Source organism: Raphanus sativus, chromosome 5 (genome assembly GCF_000801105.2).
Source record: "Raphanus sativus cultivar WK10039 chromosome 5, ASM80110v3, whole genome shotgun sequence".
Taxonomy (NCBI): Eukaryota; Viridiplantae; Streptophyta; class Magnoliopsida; order Brassicales; family Brassicaceae; genus Raphanus; species Raphanus sativus.
Genome location: NC_079515.1, coordinates 25,626,946 through 25,646,052, shown reverse-complemented (window position 1 = coordinate 25,646,052; position 19,107 = coordinate 25,626,946). Strand labels below are relative to the sequence as shown.

Genomic DNA, 19,107 nt, shown 5'->3' with positions numbered 1-19,107 from the left:
TTGAGTTAACTAGCCATTGTAGAACTGAATTTAGTTTCTGAGACATTTATAAGTGTGATGATACTAGTTGACTAAAGAGCTAAATCTCATTTCCTTTGTGATTTTGTATCCACATTGATGTCTTGTTTAAATCTTGATGGGTTCCTTAACCATATTGTTCAATTAATTCTGTTTAAGAGTGACGGGCAAGAAAAAGCAACTGGAATAGTTAGTGCCCTATAGTCTTTTTCTCTTGATACTCTTATTCTTCAGTTGATCTATCTTAACCAATGCTCAGTACAGATATGAGGACTCTAAAACTTAACTATGTCATCATACCTATTTACAGGGCTAAGTATATTTTGCTGTATGCCAACCACCTTATCAAGCGGTGCTGGGCCTCACTCACGTACTCAACCACCTTACCAATGCATCCAATTTGTCAGGCATTTCAAGTGTAAGTACATACTATTTGATCATTGCTGAATCAAGGATATTTCTAGTCAGATGCTTATAGTTCTATTTAAGAATTTGCTAATCCGTTGTATCATATAATGTCTTTGAATTTGAGAACGAGTATTATGATTTTCAGTCACTGATGCTAACATGGTTGACTTGACCCAATTTTATCAGAGGGTATCAAGATACATAGCCGGAGGAGTACGTAGGGGTTTCGTTTCCTACTGACCAACTATTCAGAAGTCTTATAGTTTACTCTGTCACTTAATCCCTTTAATCATTTGCAAGGTGAGACGATTTTTCTGTGTATCTTAGCCCTTGTTCTTGCAGTGATATGCCATTTCAGATTTTACTATATGGGTGCAGTCTCGAAAGCTTAATATCCAGTGGCGGTAAAAGCTATATTATCACTTAAAAAGTGGGGCTTTGACATATTTTTGTGTGTTTATCAATCTGTGTTATAGGTTATTCGGGAATCATTCCAATTCCAAGCAGAGCCTCATTTATGATCTCTTCCCTTTCTGGTGAAACTATATAAACTCTGTGGTTAGTCATCTGGAATATTTTTTTAATAATGATACTCCACTGAAAACAGTTCTGGAGGAGCCACCTTAGCGTGACAATGAATCAAATCTATTGTTGTAATCTTGGTGTGATACAGGTATTGCAAACTTCGTTGACAATAACCGTAAAAAGTGAATGAACGCAATCTGCCTCAGTTTGGTAAGATTTCTAAAACTCTATTGTAGCAGTGAATCATCTTTATGTTGACACTTTATTTCCCTCAAGTTAAAACTTTCTCCATACCTCTATGATATATATTATAGCTTGAGAGTAAATGATTCCATGGATTTTTTTTTTTTTTTTTTATGTGCCTAATGCCATTTCAAAGCTTGTTAGAAATCATATGATCAGAGCTTAGATTAAAAAAGATAAAATGGCCTGACATTGTTATTGCATCTACCTGCCTTCTTTAGGGAGGAACTTGATAGTATGCTTATCTCATGATATACCTATTCTTAGGTGCCATGGATCCAAGTTAGCAGGTCAAGATCACTGCTACTATCCGTTGAGCCTAAGGCTTTTCTTGCAGCCATTGGCATTGGAATGTATGCATTAATTCCTCTTTTAAGTAACATGAATGGTTTTTATTCAATAAGGTGTAAAAGATGAGTGTTCTCTACTTATATGTCTTTCTACAGATTGCTGCTGCATCTCATCTCTCTTTACTAGCATTCAATGCTCTATCAATCCGCATCCTCTCAGGTGATTATGATAGTAAGAACTCCAAGGGAATTGGCACAGCAGTCTTACTCGTTGCAAGCCAGGTACTACTAGTACTAATAAAGTTATTGCCTTTAACCACCGAGCTCTGGTGTTTTTGCTTTCGTGCCTATAGAAAACATTACCTGTAAATGGTCCCTGTCCCTTATGATAACCTCTATGTTCATTTACTCTTATTGTTAGAATACGTATTTGCAATGTGTATTGATTAAATACACTAGTCAACGAATGGATCAGGAAGAGTAATGCGTCTTCCACTGAATGTAAAGACAGCTTAAGAAAGAGAGGAGATAGAAACCAGTGTTGTGGAGTAAGGTTTGGTCATATTGTTCTGCAGATTCATTTGTTTAAATTTTCTGAAAAAATGTTGTAAAAAAATATTGTATTGATTAACTAAAAACCGTTTGTGATTTGATTAACTACGTGCACCCCAACGATACAAGCAAGGTTTTGTTGTCTCTATGACTTGGGTTTGAGTCTCATCTAGGGTGTTTAATTAGTCGTTGGTCTTTTAATTTTTCTTGTCTTTGTTCATTTAATCCCTCCCTCGCATGTTTTGGGTTTAATAATTGTTTAGTTTAGTGTCTGAGTTTTCTATCTAGGGTGTTTAATTAGTCGTTGGTCTTCTATTTTTTTTCTATATGTGGAGGCTTAATGATCCCGAACCGGAACAGACCTTTTGTGGTTAATCCCGTCAGTTTGGAACTAATAAAACAAAACGAAAAAAAAAAAGAAGGGATTAATTACGACCATCTCATGCGTAGTAAGCAATCATAATTAGAAAGGTAATAATAATCTTAATTAACAAGCAGTCAGCAAACGAAAGTTAATACCAAACCGACCGGTTTGATTCATCAATTATAACTTGTAGAAATGATTTATCGCGCATAAATACCAAACCGACCGGTTAAGTCCTTTCCGATACATAAAACAACGTCGATTCAGGTGCTGTCACTAGAAAACCCTAGTTCCATTTGTTGTCTCGAATCGGAAACTTTCGACGTCTTCTTCACAGAGATTCTCGTCAGGCATTCTCCGTTCGTTCGTTCGTTCGCTCTCCGTTGAGGTAATCATCCATTTTCGTCTTCATCTCTGTTCGAGTTTGGTGTAGAGCGATTCGATTCGAGTGTCTTCTCTTTCGTGTGTTACGAGTACTGTATTGAGTCGTTTGAATCTGAACTTCTATGATCGATTTGTATGTAATCATAGTTCCTCTGGATATCGTGTCTCAGGTTTAAGCTCTCCTGCTTAAGACGAAGACGAAGAAGATGTCTCGTTTTTTCCCTCAGGTTTCCTTCTCGTTAATTTCTCTACACATGAAACTCTCTCTCTCTCTTGTTCGCTTCAGTTTCTCAATGGATTTCCTTGTTTTTGTGCTCGTTCACAGGAAGATCTCCAGCAGGTTCAGAGCACCAACATCAACAACCGTAGGTTTTTGATTTCTCTTTTTTTTTTTTTTTTTTTTTTTTGTGTTCGTATGTTTTGTTGTGTTTAACTCATTTCCCTGTGTTTTTTTTCTTCTTCTACAGGAACCATGGTTGATATCATCAGTACTTTGCCTTCTGAGATGCGGCAACTCCTCCTGTCTTTCCTTCCTACTCGTCACGCTGCTCTGACTTCTTCCTTGTCCAAAGCTTGGCGTGATGAGTTCTGCCTGACGACAAATCTCAAGCTCGAGCTTTACGATGATACAGCTGACATTAATCAGTTCGTCAGTTTCGTCAACAGGATCTTGGATGTTCGTGGAGGAGTACCAAATCGTCCTTCTCTGCAGAAGTTTCTTCTCACCCTTAATAGGGCTATTTTTGCAGACGAAGCACAAGCAGGCACCCTTCTGTTCCAATCTGCCAATAGGTGGATCAGCTTCGCCTTGGACAGCCGTGTCACCACTCTCACTCTCGGCTTCTACGAGTTTCCGGATGATGGGTATGTCGGACTCCCTCATAGAATCTTCACTGCAAACTTTCTGGTGAACTTGAGGATCAGCACTTCCGACCATGTTTGTCTCTTTGATTCCCACGTGCCTGTTCTTCTTCCAAGCCTCAAGAGTCTCAGGCTAGACATGGTGGGTCTCGGAGCGGAAGGCCAAGGCTTCCACAACCTCTTGCGTGGCTGTCCGGTTATTGAAGAACTAGAGATGAAGGACTTGGCCTGGTTTACCTGGCCTTCCTCCTCTGTCTCTAGTAAAACTCTCAAGACACTTAGCATCTGTTGGGACATCTATGGAGCCGAAGACGAGCGATCGCGCCGTCCAGCAAGTGTGTTTTTTGCAACACCAAACCTGGAGTATCTGGACTACAACGATGACATAGCTGGTGGCTACGGAGCTCTGGATTTTACTTCGCTTGTCGAAGCAGAAGTCCGTCTTCACTTGAGAGTTGAGCAAGATGAAGACGAAGATGAACTGGAAAACGCAGTAGAAGATGCGGATGCTTCAGGCTTCATGTCCGCAATATGCAACGTCAAGAAGCTCTTCTTGCACGCAGACACACTTCAGGTGAGAAAAAAAAAAAAGCAGACTTGATTTTTTTTTAATGTTTTTTGTTTCCATGTCTTCGAGTCAATAAGCGATTCTGTTTTACATACCAACTTCTTACATGTTTCTGATTTTTGTGTGTTTAAGGTCCTCGCTTTCGCCTGCCCCGCGATTCCGCCATTCCCCAACCTAACCGAGCTGACCATTGAAAGCCACCAGGATCAGCTATCAGATTGGGATGCACTGCCAGTTCTGCTCAACAACTGCCCGCAGCTTCACACCCTTGTTTTCATGGTAACAAACTCAAGCTTTTACTTTTATCAAAAGGCAAAAAAGCAGATTAACATAAATCCATTTTTGATTTCAGGGACTCACTCATCAAGCTAAAAACACATGTGGAAACGTGTGTAGGTGCGAGGGTGGCGAGGTTCCACAACATTCTTGCTTAGAAGCTTCTCCGGCGAGGGTTTTGAAGATTCACGACTTCGGCCAAGCTACTGCAGAGATGGACCGCTTTCTCGTCATGGTGAGACACTTCTTGGTGACCATGCCTCACCTTGAGAGGTTTACTGTTTACTGTGATGGGAGTACTGAGACTCGCGCGAACCTATCAAGAAGAATCCGAGGGATTCAAATGAGGGCTTCACCCATGTGCAGGATCGAAGTGATAGGTAGATAAATATCCTTCTCTTATATCTATGGTTCTGTTTCTTTTCCTGATGTGGAAACTCAAAACCCTTTCTGTTGTTAAACTCTAAAACTCTGTTCTGGTGTCTGTTGTTTGTGTTCTGATGTCTGTTGTTTCTGTTTGTGGTGATGTGGAAACTCAAAGTCTGTTGTTGATGTGAAACTCAAATGCTCTTTCTGTGTTTTGTTTATGACTTGTTCGTGCATTTTTATGTGTCTTTTATTTTTTTTTATTTTTTTCCTTGCCACTTACGGATCAAAACAATTAGCCAACATCTTGAAGACCTTAATTAATTTTCTTATATTAGTTAAGTAGCATCTCTGGCAATTTGGATAGAAAGCTCAGTGAACTGTTAAATAATTGTTTACCGAGGAAGTAGTTTATGCTTATGCGATCGAAAGTATTGTCACTAATCATATTATAAACGGATTAAGAGAGAGTATAAGGACTGGAACCTTGCGGTTTAGGACGGCGATTGATAAGTGGTAAGCAGAAACGTTACAACGGAGTGTTCAACAGCTCATGAGCTAAGCTAACAAACGTTTCTCTAACCAATATTAAGAGACTTGCTCACGATTTCTTGGAAAAGAAGAAAAGATGCTTAAGATGAACGTGCATGCAGAAAGCAACAAAAATAATAAGAGTCAAGTAATGGATCGCGTGATTAATAACATGCAACTAAATTTGAGAGGTTCAAATGTAAACGTGATTACATTTTTACCATATTAATCTACAAAGTTGGGAAACGTCCTGTCAAATTAAGAAATTGGATATTGGATAATATCACCATTCTATCGTACAAGGATTAGATTTGATCATACATGTCTATTACTTGTAACCGAATTAAAAAAAAATCAAATGTCGAGGTCATGCATAGATCAGTTATTAATTATTAATAATTAATAATTGATATATATGTATATATATATATATATTAAATAAACATACAAATCATTGTATTGGTTATATGTCAAAATCTCGACTTTGATTATTAATTTTGTTTAGTTTTTAATTGGGATTTACAAAACTGAACTTATCTTTCCTTTTTTATAATGGACTAGAATCGATTGATGGTCATATAGTATTGTGTTCTAGAATTTATTTGCTTATAGTTCTCGTTGGTTTTATAGATACATAATTGTAATTTAATTAAATATATATACACATAGATTTGTTTTAGAAAAGTAGTAGGGGGCACGTGCCCCCATAGTCAACCATGTATATATACATAATTATAATTTAATTAAATATATAACTTAGCTCCCCCATTTTACACATACCAGGTCAAAGTTATGGACTACGTTTCAGTTCTAAACATCAAACGCTCACTGTCTCGCACATCGTGGAAGAGGGTGAAAGTCTTCCCCCTCCCTTACTTTGTTGTGATGTAAGTTTATAACTACATTTAATTCCACTCTTTAGTGCTAGAAAATATTAATATGTGTTTTGTTTTAGTAGGAAGGCAACTATGGTCTCCTGGAGATGATATGCATGGGATGTTTGTGTTGGTGGTGATGAGAATGAGAAGACCAACTCTTGAAACAACTTCAGTTGGTCTCATCACAATAACTCTCAGGACACATCATCTTCCAAGTTCACCAAGAAGGTACGCATCGCATAGGTTAGGAGGATGCAATATGTGGCCACATTAGTATCTATTTGAATAATGCTTACCCATCATTGTCGGAGTTTTATCTACTCTGCTATGTTTTCTTTAAAGAATCTTATAGATTATGTTAAGTTTTAACTAATGGTACATTACTCCCAAGTAACTGCGTATAGTGTTAGCAATAGCAGCGTGGCTCAGTTGAGGTCAGTGAGGAAGTTTTGGCTGCGGAGGTTCAGGCCGATGGTCAAAGGCAAGGAATGGAGATTTGTGGTCTTGTCTTTGTAAATATCACCATTCTATCGTACAAGGATTAGATTTGATCATACATGTCTATTACTTGTAACCGAATTAAAAAAAAAAATCAAATGTAGAGGTCATGCATAGATCAGTCATTAATTATTAATAATTAATAATTGATATATATATATATATATATATATATATATATATATATATATATATATTAAATAAACATACAAATCATTGTATTAGTTATATGCAGTGTTTTGAAAACCGGACCGGACGGGCTGGTTGAACCGGTCCAACCGTGACTCGCTGAAGAAGCCGAATCCGGTTTGGTTTAAGACCCGGATTTTAGAAAAACCGGTAAAACCGGCTGAAAACCGGGAAACCGGTGACCCGGGTTAATTTTAAAACCCAGTTCTTAAAAATTAACATATAATTACATATTTTCTATTATTACTAGCTAAAATTTAATATTTTTATAATTAGTGTTCAACATCACTATTTAATTGATTTTTTATTTTCTTAAGAAACAATGTAAAAAATATATATATTTTTGGACTCTCATATACTATCTTTATTTTGCCATATTCATAAAATTTGATATATTAGTTGTAAAAGTAAATAAATATGATAATTGTAACTGTAAATCATTTGCTTTTTTTCTGTTTCAGTTCACGTTACTATTCAGTTTTTACTATATATATAATTAGATTTATGTTTGTTGTTTATTTTTAGTTAATAAAAAAAGAATAGAGAATGTATTATATGTAGAAATAAAGTTTATAAAGTATAAATATATAATTATATATATTTATTTTTTCATAAATAGAAAACCCAGTTCGACCGATTGAACCGGTCCAACCAATCAACCAGTAGCTATACCGAGTCGGTGTCCGGTTCGGTTTTCAAAACATTGGTTATATGTCAAAATCTCGACTTTGATTATTAATTTTGTTTAGTTTTTAGTTGGGATTTACAAAACTGAACTTATCTTTCCTTTTTTATATTGGACTAGAATCAATTGATGGTCATATAGTATTGTACACTAGGTGACGACCTGCGCCTTGCGCGGGGTGAAGTATTTTATAAAAATATATGTTACATGCATATAGGAATGGTTGTTCGGGTTTCATTCGGCTTTGATTCAGATTAATTCGGTTTTCGAGTTTTCGGGATCAATATTTATAAATTTCTATTCAGATTTGGTTTGGATCTTTGCAGATTCGATATGTGTTCGGATAATCCATCCCTTATGTATTGAAGGAGGAACATTTCGAAAATTAGATCCTCAAATTGTTAGTAATTAAAATAAACCTATATCCTATGTGTCACTCAATTAGGATGTTAATTAATCATACGTGTCATGATTACACTGAAATTGAAAAAGTGAATGGTCTAATTTGATTTATTTATTTTATTTCCTTAAATAAAACCTACGGAATTACCATAAATAACTTATATATATATATGACAATTAATGATTTTAATAATAAAGATTTGATAACAAATTATATATCTTCCATCATTTTTTGTTTAATTTATATTATTAAAATAAATTAAACAATCAAATTAGCTACAAAATTTAAATTTGGATTTTCGTATATGTTATATATTGAATTTAAAAACGACAGTAAATGATTAAAAATATTAAAATTATTATGTTAAAATTAATGAACAATGGTTTAACACTTTTGTTATAAAAAGATACACATGATTTAAAATCATATGAATAAAATATCATTTAATAATAAAACAAATATATATATATATAGATTAACATATATACCATATAATATTACCTAAATATTTTAATATTAATACTTTCAATGAATTTTCAAGAACATTTATAAATTATAAACTTATTATATAAGCGCTGATCATAGAACCATATGATTATGAAGTCTCATTTAATAAATAACTATAAAATATACTATTCTTAGAAAATTATGTTGGTCCATCTTAACTTATATTACACTTTTATTAAACTAACTATCGAATTGATGAAATAATGTACAAAAAAACAATCTCGCACTTTCCTTAAATAAAAGTTACGAAATTACCTAATATGATTAACGTATATATGAAAATTAATTATTATGAATAATAAATATTTGATAAAAAATTTGTATCTTAGTTCCTTTTTTATTTATTTTATATTATTAAAGATATTAAACAATCAAATTAACTATATAATAAAAACATTTAGATTTTTTCTTATATGTTATATTTTAAATTTTTGAAAACGTCTATAAATTATTAGAAATTTGAAGATCCCACTTTGAAAATTTTGTGATCAATTGCTTAATTTATTTTGTTATAATAAGATACAAATGATCATAAAATTGTATTAATAAGAACTTTTATTAAATAAATATTCAAATTAAATAATTTTCCTTAAATAAAAGCTACGAAATTACCTAATATGATTAACGTATATATGAAAATTAATGATTATGAATAATAAATATTTGATAACAATTTTTGTATCTTAGTTCCTTTTTATTCATTTTATATTATCAAAGATATTAAACAATCACATTAACTATATAATAAAAACATTTAGATTTTTTCTTATATGTTATATTTTAAATTTTTGAAAATTTCTATAAATTATTAGAAATTTGAAGATCCCACTTTGAAAATTTTGTGATCAATAGCTTAATTAGTTTTGTTATAATAAGATACAAATGATCATAAAATTGTATTAATATGAATTTTTATTTAATAAATATTTGAATTAAATAATATATATATATATATATATATATACTAACGATTTAAACAACAAAATTGGTTGCATCAATTTAGTTGTCCAGTTGAAACCTTTCAAAACTATGTGGAAGACTAAAGTCAAAGTAATTCGATTTTGGAAATAATAAGGTGCTGATTCTAAAATCATTAAAATGGTTCTCAATGATGTGAAAGTTTAATATTAAAAAAATTGTAGAACCTGTTTTTGGAATAAAATCGACCCACTGACCACATTACAGTTTTTATAGATATAAACATGGTGTAAAAAATTTAAGCCCAAATCGATTAACTCATCATAAGTTCAAAATAGATTTCGGTCCACAATTACAATTACAAATATTCAGCCAACATATCCATATGTATTAAATCACTTGAATCACTTGAACTATAATTAAGTAACAATTTACTACAACTGAGGCTTCTTATTTTCTTAGTTTTTCTTTTTGATCTTTTGCTTTATTTTAACAGTAACTATAAGTTGAAGTAAATATTATAAATTTGATGGATAACAATTAGTAAAATTCTTATAACTTTTTTATCTTTAAACAAACAAAGTTGTGTTCAATTAAAGACATATTAATTTGATGAACACTAAATATGGAAGAATAATAAAAAAATTCTTTCATGCTTCTGTTTTTTATTTATTTTTTAAATTTAGAGCTTTGATATTAATTTTAGATTTTATTATTTTATTAGATGATAGAAGCATTTTTTTTGTTTTTTATTCTTTTATTTACATATATAATAATTTTTTAATAAATCACTTTTTGACTCCATGACTCCAAAATTCGTACAATATATATTATGATCTCAAACTAAATAATTTTATTTTTTTGGTATAAAACCGAATAAAATGCAAACGACGGTATATAAACCAAATCGAAAAGAAGTAAATATGGATTTGAATATTAGTTATACTTTACAAACCGAAATACCGAAAACCCAAACCGAACCGAAACCAACCCGATATTCGGATTGAACACCCCTAATTCAAATAAAACCGAACTGTTGTTTCATTCTTCAAAACATAATAAAAATAACCACTTCATCCTGCACAAGGCGAGGATCTTATTCTAGTTTAAATTATTTTAAAAAATTTAAAATTCATTTTATCATTAAATTTCTAAAAAGCTATAAACAAAATAAAATTACAGATAAACTTGAATAACATATGTCATAATACCTAAACTTAATATATATATTGGTTCGGTTTGAATATTTGGATAGAGAATAAATAGATATTGTAGGTATTTTTGGTGTTTTGAGTATACTTAAATTTAGCGCACATTTATTTTTGACCATTTGTATATATTTTTAAGTATGTTGGACAACTTAAAAGTATCTTATCTATTTGGATGTTTTAGTATACATTAAATATAAAATAATTAATATATTTAGGTATATAAACATATTTCAGATATTTCGGTTACCCAAAATATTTCAGTTCGTATAGGTTTTGGTTTTCTAAATACCAAAATTTTTAACTTGTTTGGATATTTAATCAATTCCGGTTCAGATTAATATTATCTTTGGTTGGGTTCGGTTTGTTTTTTTTATTAAGATTTTTTTAGCCCTAAATACGTATATGTATTTACATATAAAATGCATTTATTTCATACGAAGTATATATATATATATATATATATATAAGATACTGTAAAAAAATTTGTAAAAAGGGTTAAGACACTGTAATTTATTTAAAGTATATACCTAAATTTTGTGTACAGTCGGATATAAAATTTAAAATCCGGTATTATATTTAATATTAATTTATAGTCATTTTAAAAAATTCAAAATATAACATATAAGAAAAAATCTATATTTTTTTATTATATGGTTAATGTGATTGTTTAATATCTTTTAATAATATAAAATCAAACAAAAAAATAAAATACAAAAAATGTTATCAAATATTTATTATTCATAACCATTAGTTGTCATATATATGTTAATCATATTAGGTAATTCCGTAGCTTTTATTTAAGGAAAGTAAATATTTTTCTCCGTTAAGTTAACTCTCATTTATGCAATTGTTACTCTCATCGACATTATATATATTATATCATATAGTTTTGTATTGAATGATTCTAGGGAGAAATAAAAATCGAATTGGACCTCCTTCTTTTTTAATTTCAATGTAATGATACCACATAGGATTAATTAACATTCTAATTGAATGACACGTATGATATAAGTTTTTTTTAATTAATACAAAACTAAGGTTCTAATTTCCGAAATGTTTCTCAAATAATATATAGGGGATGTGTTCTAGAATTTATTTGCTTATAGTTCTCGTTGGTTTTATAGATACATAATTGTAATTTAATTAAATATATATACACATAGATTTGTTTTAGAAAAGTAGTAGGGGGCACGTGCCCCCATAGTCAACCATGTATATACATAATTGTAATTTAACTAAATATATAACTTTTTTTGGGTTAAATTTGGTCTAAATATATAACTTAGCTCCCCCATTTTACACATACCAGGTCAAAGTTATGGACTACGTTTCAGTTCGAAACATTAAACGCTCACTGTCTCGCACATCGTGGAAGAGGGTGAAAGTCTTCCCCCTCCCTTACTTTGTTGTGATGTAAGTTTATAACTACATTTAATTCCACTCTTTAGTGCTAGAAAATATTAATATGTGTTTGTTTTAGTAGGAAGGCAACTATGGTCCTGGAGATGATATGCCTGGGATGTTTGTGTTGGTGGTGTTGAGAATGAGAAGACCAACTCTTGAAACAACTTCAATTGGTCTCATCACCAATAACTCTCAGGACACATCATTTTCCAAGTTCACCAAGAATGTACGCATCGCATAGGTTAGGAGGATGCAATATGTGGCCACATTAGTATCTATTTGAATAATGCTTACGCATCATTGTCGGAGTTTTATCTACTCTGCTATGTTTTCTTTAAAGAATCTTATAGATTATGTTAAGTTTTAACTAATGGTACCTTACTCCCAAGTAACTGCGTATAGTGTTAGCAATAGCAGCGCGGCTCCGTTGAGGTCAGTGAGGAAGTTTTGGCTGCGGAGGTTCAGGCCGATGCTCAAAGGCAAGGAATGGAGATTTGTGGTCTTATCTTTGTAAATAGGGTGCAGAAATGCTTGAACTTTTGGTTTGTAGTAAAACTGGGATATACTTGCTTGGTGGAGAAGGATGAGTGAAAGCAGTGAGAAGACCATAGGATGAACAATTTTTTAATGTTTCGACTCTTGGGGATGCGATAGCGTGATGTGAGTTACTATAACTAACATTCATGTACATTTATAAAATGATATAGACATTGTCTCTCTTCATTTCTTTTTTCAATTCAGATTTAATATATCCTGTAGATTTTGACTTTTGAATATGGATATCTGTATAGCACCTTTACCAAGAAATTATTTCAGAATGCATAAATAATGTATCGATCACACTATTGTTGATGATGTTTCTGGTGACTACAAGTACTTCCTCGTAACTTTACTTGGTTCCACGATAAAACCACTTCAGCTAAACCAAAAAATCATCCAAATCCACAATTTTTATACTTTTTTGAGTATTATAAAACCTTTAGTTGTCAATAACCCTGGGCTTGCGCGGAGCTCCACCCCTTGTTTTTCATAAATAAAAGGCCACATCTCTTTATTCAACAGAACAAGAGAACAAGCATCAATTCTTATATACTTTTTCATATATTTCATCTTCCTTTTAGCTTTCAAGTTTTAAGCAACGGATTCACGAAGCTATATTGTTGAGAGTTATGCTATTCTCTAGTCCACTATTCGATATCCACATTTTGAACAAGTGTTTTGCGATGATATACCAATATGCATGAACATATGTATACTATCATACATGAGGTTTGCAGTATATATATATATATTTTAAATAAAATTACAAGAAAATCATTAAATTCGATAACCAGTTGATTATTTTAACACATATTAGAGACACCCCATTGGTAAATCTCTCAATTTGGGATTCTCACACAAATAAAATCAATATGTTAATGTTATTGAATTTTTGAATTTATGTTTAAATGTTTTGGGGAAGTTCAGCTATTTAAAAACAAACATGTGTCATGTGAGTTTCTAGTGAGTAAAAACATGTTTAAGAAACTATGATGCATTTTTCCGTTGGAGTTGCTCTTATATACTGATGATAAATGGGAAAATCGCATAAAAAACCCTCAAAGTGTCACTTACTAGCACTTTAAACCTTGAAGTTTTTTCACTAACACTTTTAACTTTCAAAGTGACATTTATATCATAAAAAACTTCCAAATCAAAAAATTGACCGGTTCAGCAGGTAATTTTTCAAAAATAATTATTTAATTAATAAAATAAATAAAATAATAAATAAAAATAAAAAAAAAAACAAAAAAAAAAAATTGTAGAAAAAAATATATATTAAAATTAAATTATTTTCTAAATATTAATAAAAATAACTAAAAAATTAATAATAAATAAGATTAAATTTAAATAGAGAAGAACTAAATAAAAAGTTCACAATTTTTTTAAAAAAATGGAAAATATAAAATTCAAAAACAGAAAATTAATTAAAATATAAATTCAAAATCAGAAAATATAATAATTAATTTCGTATTTTTTTCTAACTGTTTGATTCTTATGTAATTATATATTAATTAATAAAAATCAGAAAATTAGAAAAATCAGAAAATTAATTAAAATTTAGAAAATTAAAATTCAAAACTAAATGAGATCAAATTAAAAAACAGAAAAATAAAAAATTCATATATTTCAAAAAATGAAAATTCAAAAGTTTGAAAAATATTTTTTTTTTTGTCATTTTCAAGATGATGTTGGAAACTATCGTTGAAGATATGGCAATTATCGTCATTGTTAATGGTTATGTGAGAAACCATCATCGTCACTAATGAATTTTGAATTTTGAATTTTATATTTTCCATTTTTTTAAAAAAAAATTGTGAACTTTTTATCTAGTTCTTCTCTATTTAATTTAATCTTATTTATTATTTTTTTTTAGTTATTTTTAGTAATATTTTAGAAAATAATTTATTTTTAATATATTTATTTAATTTTCTAAAATTTTAATTTAATTTTTTGATTATTTTTTTCATTTTTGTAAATTTTATTAGAATTTTCGATTTTTATTTATTTTTTGGATTTTTTATTTATTTATTTTGTTTATTTTATTAATTAAATAATTATTTTTGAAAAATTACATGTGGAACCGATCAATTTTTTGATTTGGAGATTTTTTATGATACAAATGTCACTGTTAGTGGAAAAACTTCAAGGTTTAAAGTGCTAGTAAGTGACACTTTGAAGATTTTTTATGTGATTTTCCCGATGATAAATAATATTGCGTGCGTGAATACTGTAGAGCATGTGCAAAAATGTTAACTTAGTAAAGTTATGGGGATGATGAGCTAAGCAAACGAACGCTTCGTTAAGTCTGTGAGCATGATTATGAGGAGAAGGTGGTGGAATCACCAACAAAAGAAGAAGAAGAAGAAGAAGAAGAAGAAGGCTACTTAGAAAAAGATTGCTTGGACAGGAAGAAAAGATGCTCGAGATGAACGTGCATGTAGAAAAGCAACAAAAATAATAGTCAGCTAATCGATGAGTTATATTTTAACTCATTTATTTTATAAATGAATCAAGCAATCGATCACGTGAATTACAACGTGTAACTAAATTTGAGAAGAAGATCAGTTGGTTCATGTGGCTTTAAGGTTTTTTTTTTTTTTTTTCCCAAATTGAAATTCATTCCATTAGATACTCGACTTACTACAATAACTGGCGGACAACCAAACATTTTTCCAGACTCAAAAGCCCACAGGAGGCGGCCGCTAGAACCCACGCAGGGGCGACTTATACCCACGCAGGGGCGACTAAGACTTACATAAAAAGCATAATAACTCGAACCACATCTAAACCAAGGAAGAACGATTAACAACTACACTAGCAATGTGGCTTTAAGGTTTGATGTTAAATTTGTGTTAAGCAAATAAAAAACTAAATTTGATAAATTCAACGTTCATTACTATTTTAACCATAATAGCTCATTTATTTTATAAATGAGTTATGAGTCAAGCCCACCTAGTTACTAACTAACTAGTTTGGGTAATTAGTGGGGTGATTCGTGTAAAACTCAGCCCATGTGGATATGAATTAGTTTAACCTAAATATAAGTAGAGTTGCGATAGAAAGAAACGTAACCCTAACTAAAGGTAGGTGGTCTAGCTAGCGATGGAGGGGAAGAGAAGAAGAGGCGTAAACATTCCACGTGATATAGTAGAAGAAATTCTGGTGAAGGTACCTGTGAAGTCTCTGGTGAGATTCAAAGTAGTGTCGAAAGAATGGAGAAGAAGCATAGAATCAACGTGTTTCATAGAGAAACACATAAGGTATCAGAAATCTCTAGGAGGAGCGACGATTCTTTCAACAGGAAGAAGAAGACGAAATTGTCTCGTTCTAGAAAAGCTGTTGATCACGCCTTGCAGTGGAAGCATACAGACTTGTCCATATCTACCCATCAAACCTTTTCGACCTACTTATGATTTCAAAGTCTCAGAGCCTTGCGACGGTTTGTTTTGTATCTATACCAAAACCAATGATCTTAAGTTTAACCTTGTCAATCCTGCTACTAATAGCCGCCGCATACTCCCAGATCCCACCTCTACCCTCGATGAAGGTACTTAAATATTAACTCAATCTCTATACTTTCAATTACTCAAAAACCATTTTATATAACCTTTTTTGTTTATATAAATTTGGTTTGCTTTTGTAGTTTATGGGCAATCGATGTATTCGTTGCTAGGGATCGGAAGAGAGAATGGTGTGATTCCAAAGTATAAGCTTTTATGGTTTTTCCAGTGTGATGACAAATTGGTGAATGAATCTACTAGGTGCAAGGTTTTGTCTCTTGACTCTAATAGTTGGAGATACGTAGATCCACCCAACTGTCGAATTTACTGTGACCAACCTATAATTCACTTGGATGGAGTGCTCTATTGCTTCAGCTTCAACAGCGAAGAGATGGGTTACCGCCAACCGTGCATCTGTAATCTACTAGCTTTTGATCTTCACACAGAGACGTTTCATAAATATTCTACTCAGGATTTGGAGTCTAGAGACTGCCAAGAATTAAGCATGTGTATTCTTAATCATCGTCCATGCATCTTCAAGAAACGTCTTGGTAATAACGACCTTCTCTTCAAAATTTGGGGTCTAGACATAAACAAGAGTTCATGGGAAGTGTTGTATTCCATAGAATTTTCGTGTTTTCCGCCAGAATTCTACGATAGGTTCATCATTCCGGTGGCAACAATCAACGATCATGTTATCTTCTCAAACTCTTGTCATGACATATGGGTATTCTACGGTTCCAAAACCCATATTTTTCATTACAAATTTACTGCTAGTAAATACCATATGTCTTTTTTTGAGACACTAGTCTCTGTTTACCAATAAGTTTGATTGTATTGTATTTTTATGTGTTGATGCTTTAATAGAGAAACTAGATTTTGACCCGCCCTTAAAAGGGCGGGTATATTTTCTGTTTTATATTTTTTTTTAGAAATTTAATTTTAATATTTTGTGTTTTGTAGTAATATTTGTATTTTTATTGTATAATATTTCTTTTAGATGATTAATAAGAGGTTTTAATAATTTTATTAAAATAGTTGGACTACACCTATCAATAGATCATATTCATGTTTTAATAGTATAGATTATTGTTAAACAAATTTATAGTATAGAGTCCTTTTTTATTTAGGCTAGGAATTAAAAAATATTGATATTATATTGGTATTTGTTTAACAAAACTTGAAATACTAATATCTATATTATTATTTGAAATGTGAATTTGCTTATGTGTCATGTTCTCCATGATTTTAGATATTTGATTTAATTTTTTCTTTTGTTATATAATTAAAAAGAAATACATATTAATATTAATAAAAATTTGCTTATGTGTCATGTTCTCCATAATTTTAGATATTTTCTTTAAATTTTTCTTTTATTATAAAATTAAAACGAAATATATATTAATATTAATAAAAATTTGCTTATGTGTCATGTTTTCCATGATTTTAGGTATTTGATTTAAATTTTATTTTTCTTATAAAATTAATACGAAATTTACATTATTAATATATTATATTTTATATTCACTAATTGATTATAAATTAGTATGACAATTATCAAAATATATATATATTAAAGAAGATAATTCTCATATTGATATTTTTTGTTATCTGCAAAATCAGATTTTTATTTATTCATATATTTATTTGTAGGATAATTCATATATTTATTTATTTTGTTATCTTCTTCTTCCTCTAGGGTTTTATAAAAGATTAAGACGTGAGATAATTTATAATTAAATATTAATCAATCAAAAAGTGATTTTTTATGTGTCATTTTTCCATAATTTAAGGAATTTTGCTTATTATATTGTTAAATATGATTTTCTATTAATAATCTTAGATTCTTAGTTATATTAGCTAATTTCTTATAAACTAATATGATAAAATCATCAAAATAAGACATACTTTAAAAAAAAAATAGATAATTTATATATATATATATATTGTTGTTATCTGTAAATAATATTTTTATTATAAAATATGAAGATATAGAACTATTTATAATTAAATATTAACCAATCAAAAATATTTGTATAAAATATTTTCTAAAATATTTCTAATATATATTTCTTTTTAAAAGTTTATCACAATAATAAACATATATATTGATGAATGTTTTATCATATATACATATATATATATATATATTAATCTTTGATTTAAAAGTTTTGTTAAAGAATAAACAAATATTTATTATACTAATTTTTAAATTAATAAGACATAAACTAATAATTAGTTGTTAAATGATTATTCCCGCATGTGCGGGAAAAAAACCTAGTTAAAATATTATAAGAAATATTGTTCAGTTTTCTAATTTTATGGAATTAATGTCAAATTATATGGGTTTTAATGTTGATAATTATATAACTAATTTCCATGTAAAAATTATAATTTTGAAAATATTATATATATTAGATGGTATAATATTATATACTTAGACGTGATCCAATTATCCTTTTAGTTGGCCCTGATTTTTTTTTTGTTAAGAGTTGGGCATGATTTACCAAGGAAAATTTATTCGATAAAGCCATGTTAATAGCTTGATATTAATACATTGTTGACTACGGAAAATTATTATTATTAGAATGTCCCCTGAATATTAATTTTCTTTCAAGTATAAATTACTTGTACTCGATAACTACCATTGCAGATTTTGATAACTAAAGATAATGATATATTATTTTTGTGATTGGAAAAGCTCGTGAAGATTGTTATATTTATAGCAAAAAGCGTTGGGTAAAGTAGGTTTAGGATATTATAAAATCGTAGTATGTTTAATATATATTTTTTTTTTAGAAAACCAAAAATGGCAAAATAATAGGAACAAACTATTAAGTATATATTTAGTATAATAAATTATTAGAATAAACACTAATAGATTTTCTCAACAAACTTTGGATATATGATCTCGAACTAATATTTTTGATATCTTAAGAATAACAGAAAAATGGTAACCAGATCTTGGGAAGTATTTAGATATGA

At 30.1% G+C, this 19,107-nt stretch overlaps 2 protein-coding genes across 2 annotated transcripts; both read left to right on the top strand.

The window, feature by feature from the left end:
• Window positions 1-2,633: 2,633 nt before the first annotated feature.
• On the top strand, window positions 2,634-5,091 carry LOC108862045 (F-box/LRR-repeat protein At4g14096). The gene is made up of 6 exons (XM_018636067.2): window positions 2,634-2,788; window positions 2,955-3,011; window positions 3,110-3,149; window positions 3,252-4,219; window positions 4,346-4,492; window positions 4,566-5,091. The coding sequence occupies exons 2-6, from the start codon at window positions 2,991-2,993 to the stop codon at window positions 4,875-4,877; spliced, it is 1,488 nt and encodes a 495-aa protein (XP_018491569.2). The 5' UTR covers window positions 2,634-2,788; window positions 2,955-2,990; the 3' UTR covers window positions 4,878-5,091.
• Window positions 5,092-15,676: 10,585 nt separating this feature from the next.
• Window positions 15,677-16,985, top strand: LOC130512537 (putative F-box protein At2g02030). The gene is made up of 2 exons (XM_057010628.1): window positions 15,677-16,169; window positions 16,266-16,985. The coding sequence occupies exons 1-2, from the start codon at window positions 15,725-15,727 to the stop codon at window positions 16,946-16,948; spliced, it is 1,128 nt and encodes a 375-aa protein (XP_056866608.1). The 5' UTR covers window positions 15,677-15,724; the 3' UTR covers window positions 16,949-16,985.
• The last annotated feature ends 2,122 nt before the right edge of the window (window positions 16,986-19,107 follow it).

Excerpts from the sequence above, each read along its gene's own strand:
- LOC108862045 (XM_018636067.2), top strand. The coding sequence starts at position 2,991 with ATGTCTCGTTTTTTCCCTCAG. Across the intron at positions 4,220-4,345 it reads TGCACGCAGACACACTTCAG|GTCCTCGCTTTCGCCTGCCC; the intron begins GTGAGAAAAAAA and ends TGTGTGTTTAAG. Across the intron at positions 4,493-4,565 it reads TTCACACCCTTGTTTTCATG|GGACTCACTCATCAAGCTAA; the intron begins GTAACAAACTCA and ends TTTTGATTTCAG.
- LOC130512537 (XM_057010628.1), top strand. The coding sequence starts at position 15,725 with ATGGAGGGGAAGAGAAGAAGAGGCGTAAACATTCCACGTGATATAGTA. Across the intron at positions 16,170-16,265 it reads CACCTCTACCCTCGATGAAG|TTTATGGGCAATCGATGTAT; the intron begins GTACTTAAATAT and ends TTGCTTTTGTAG.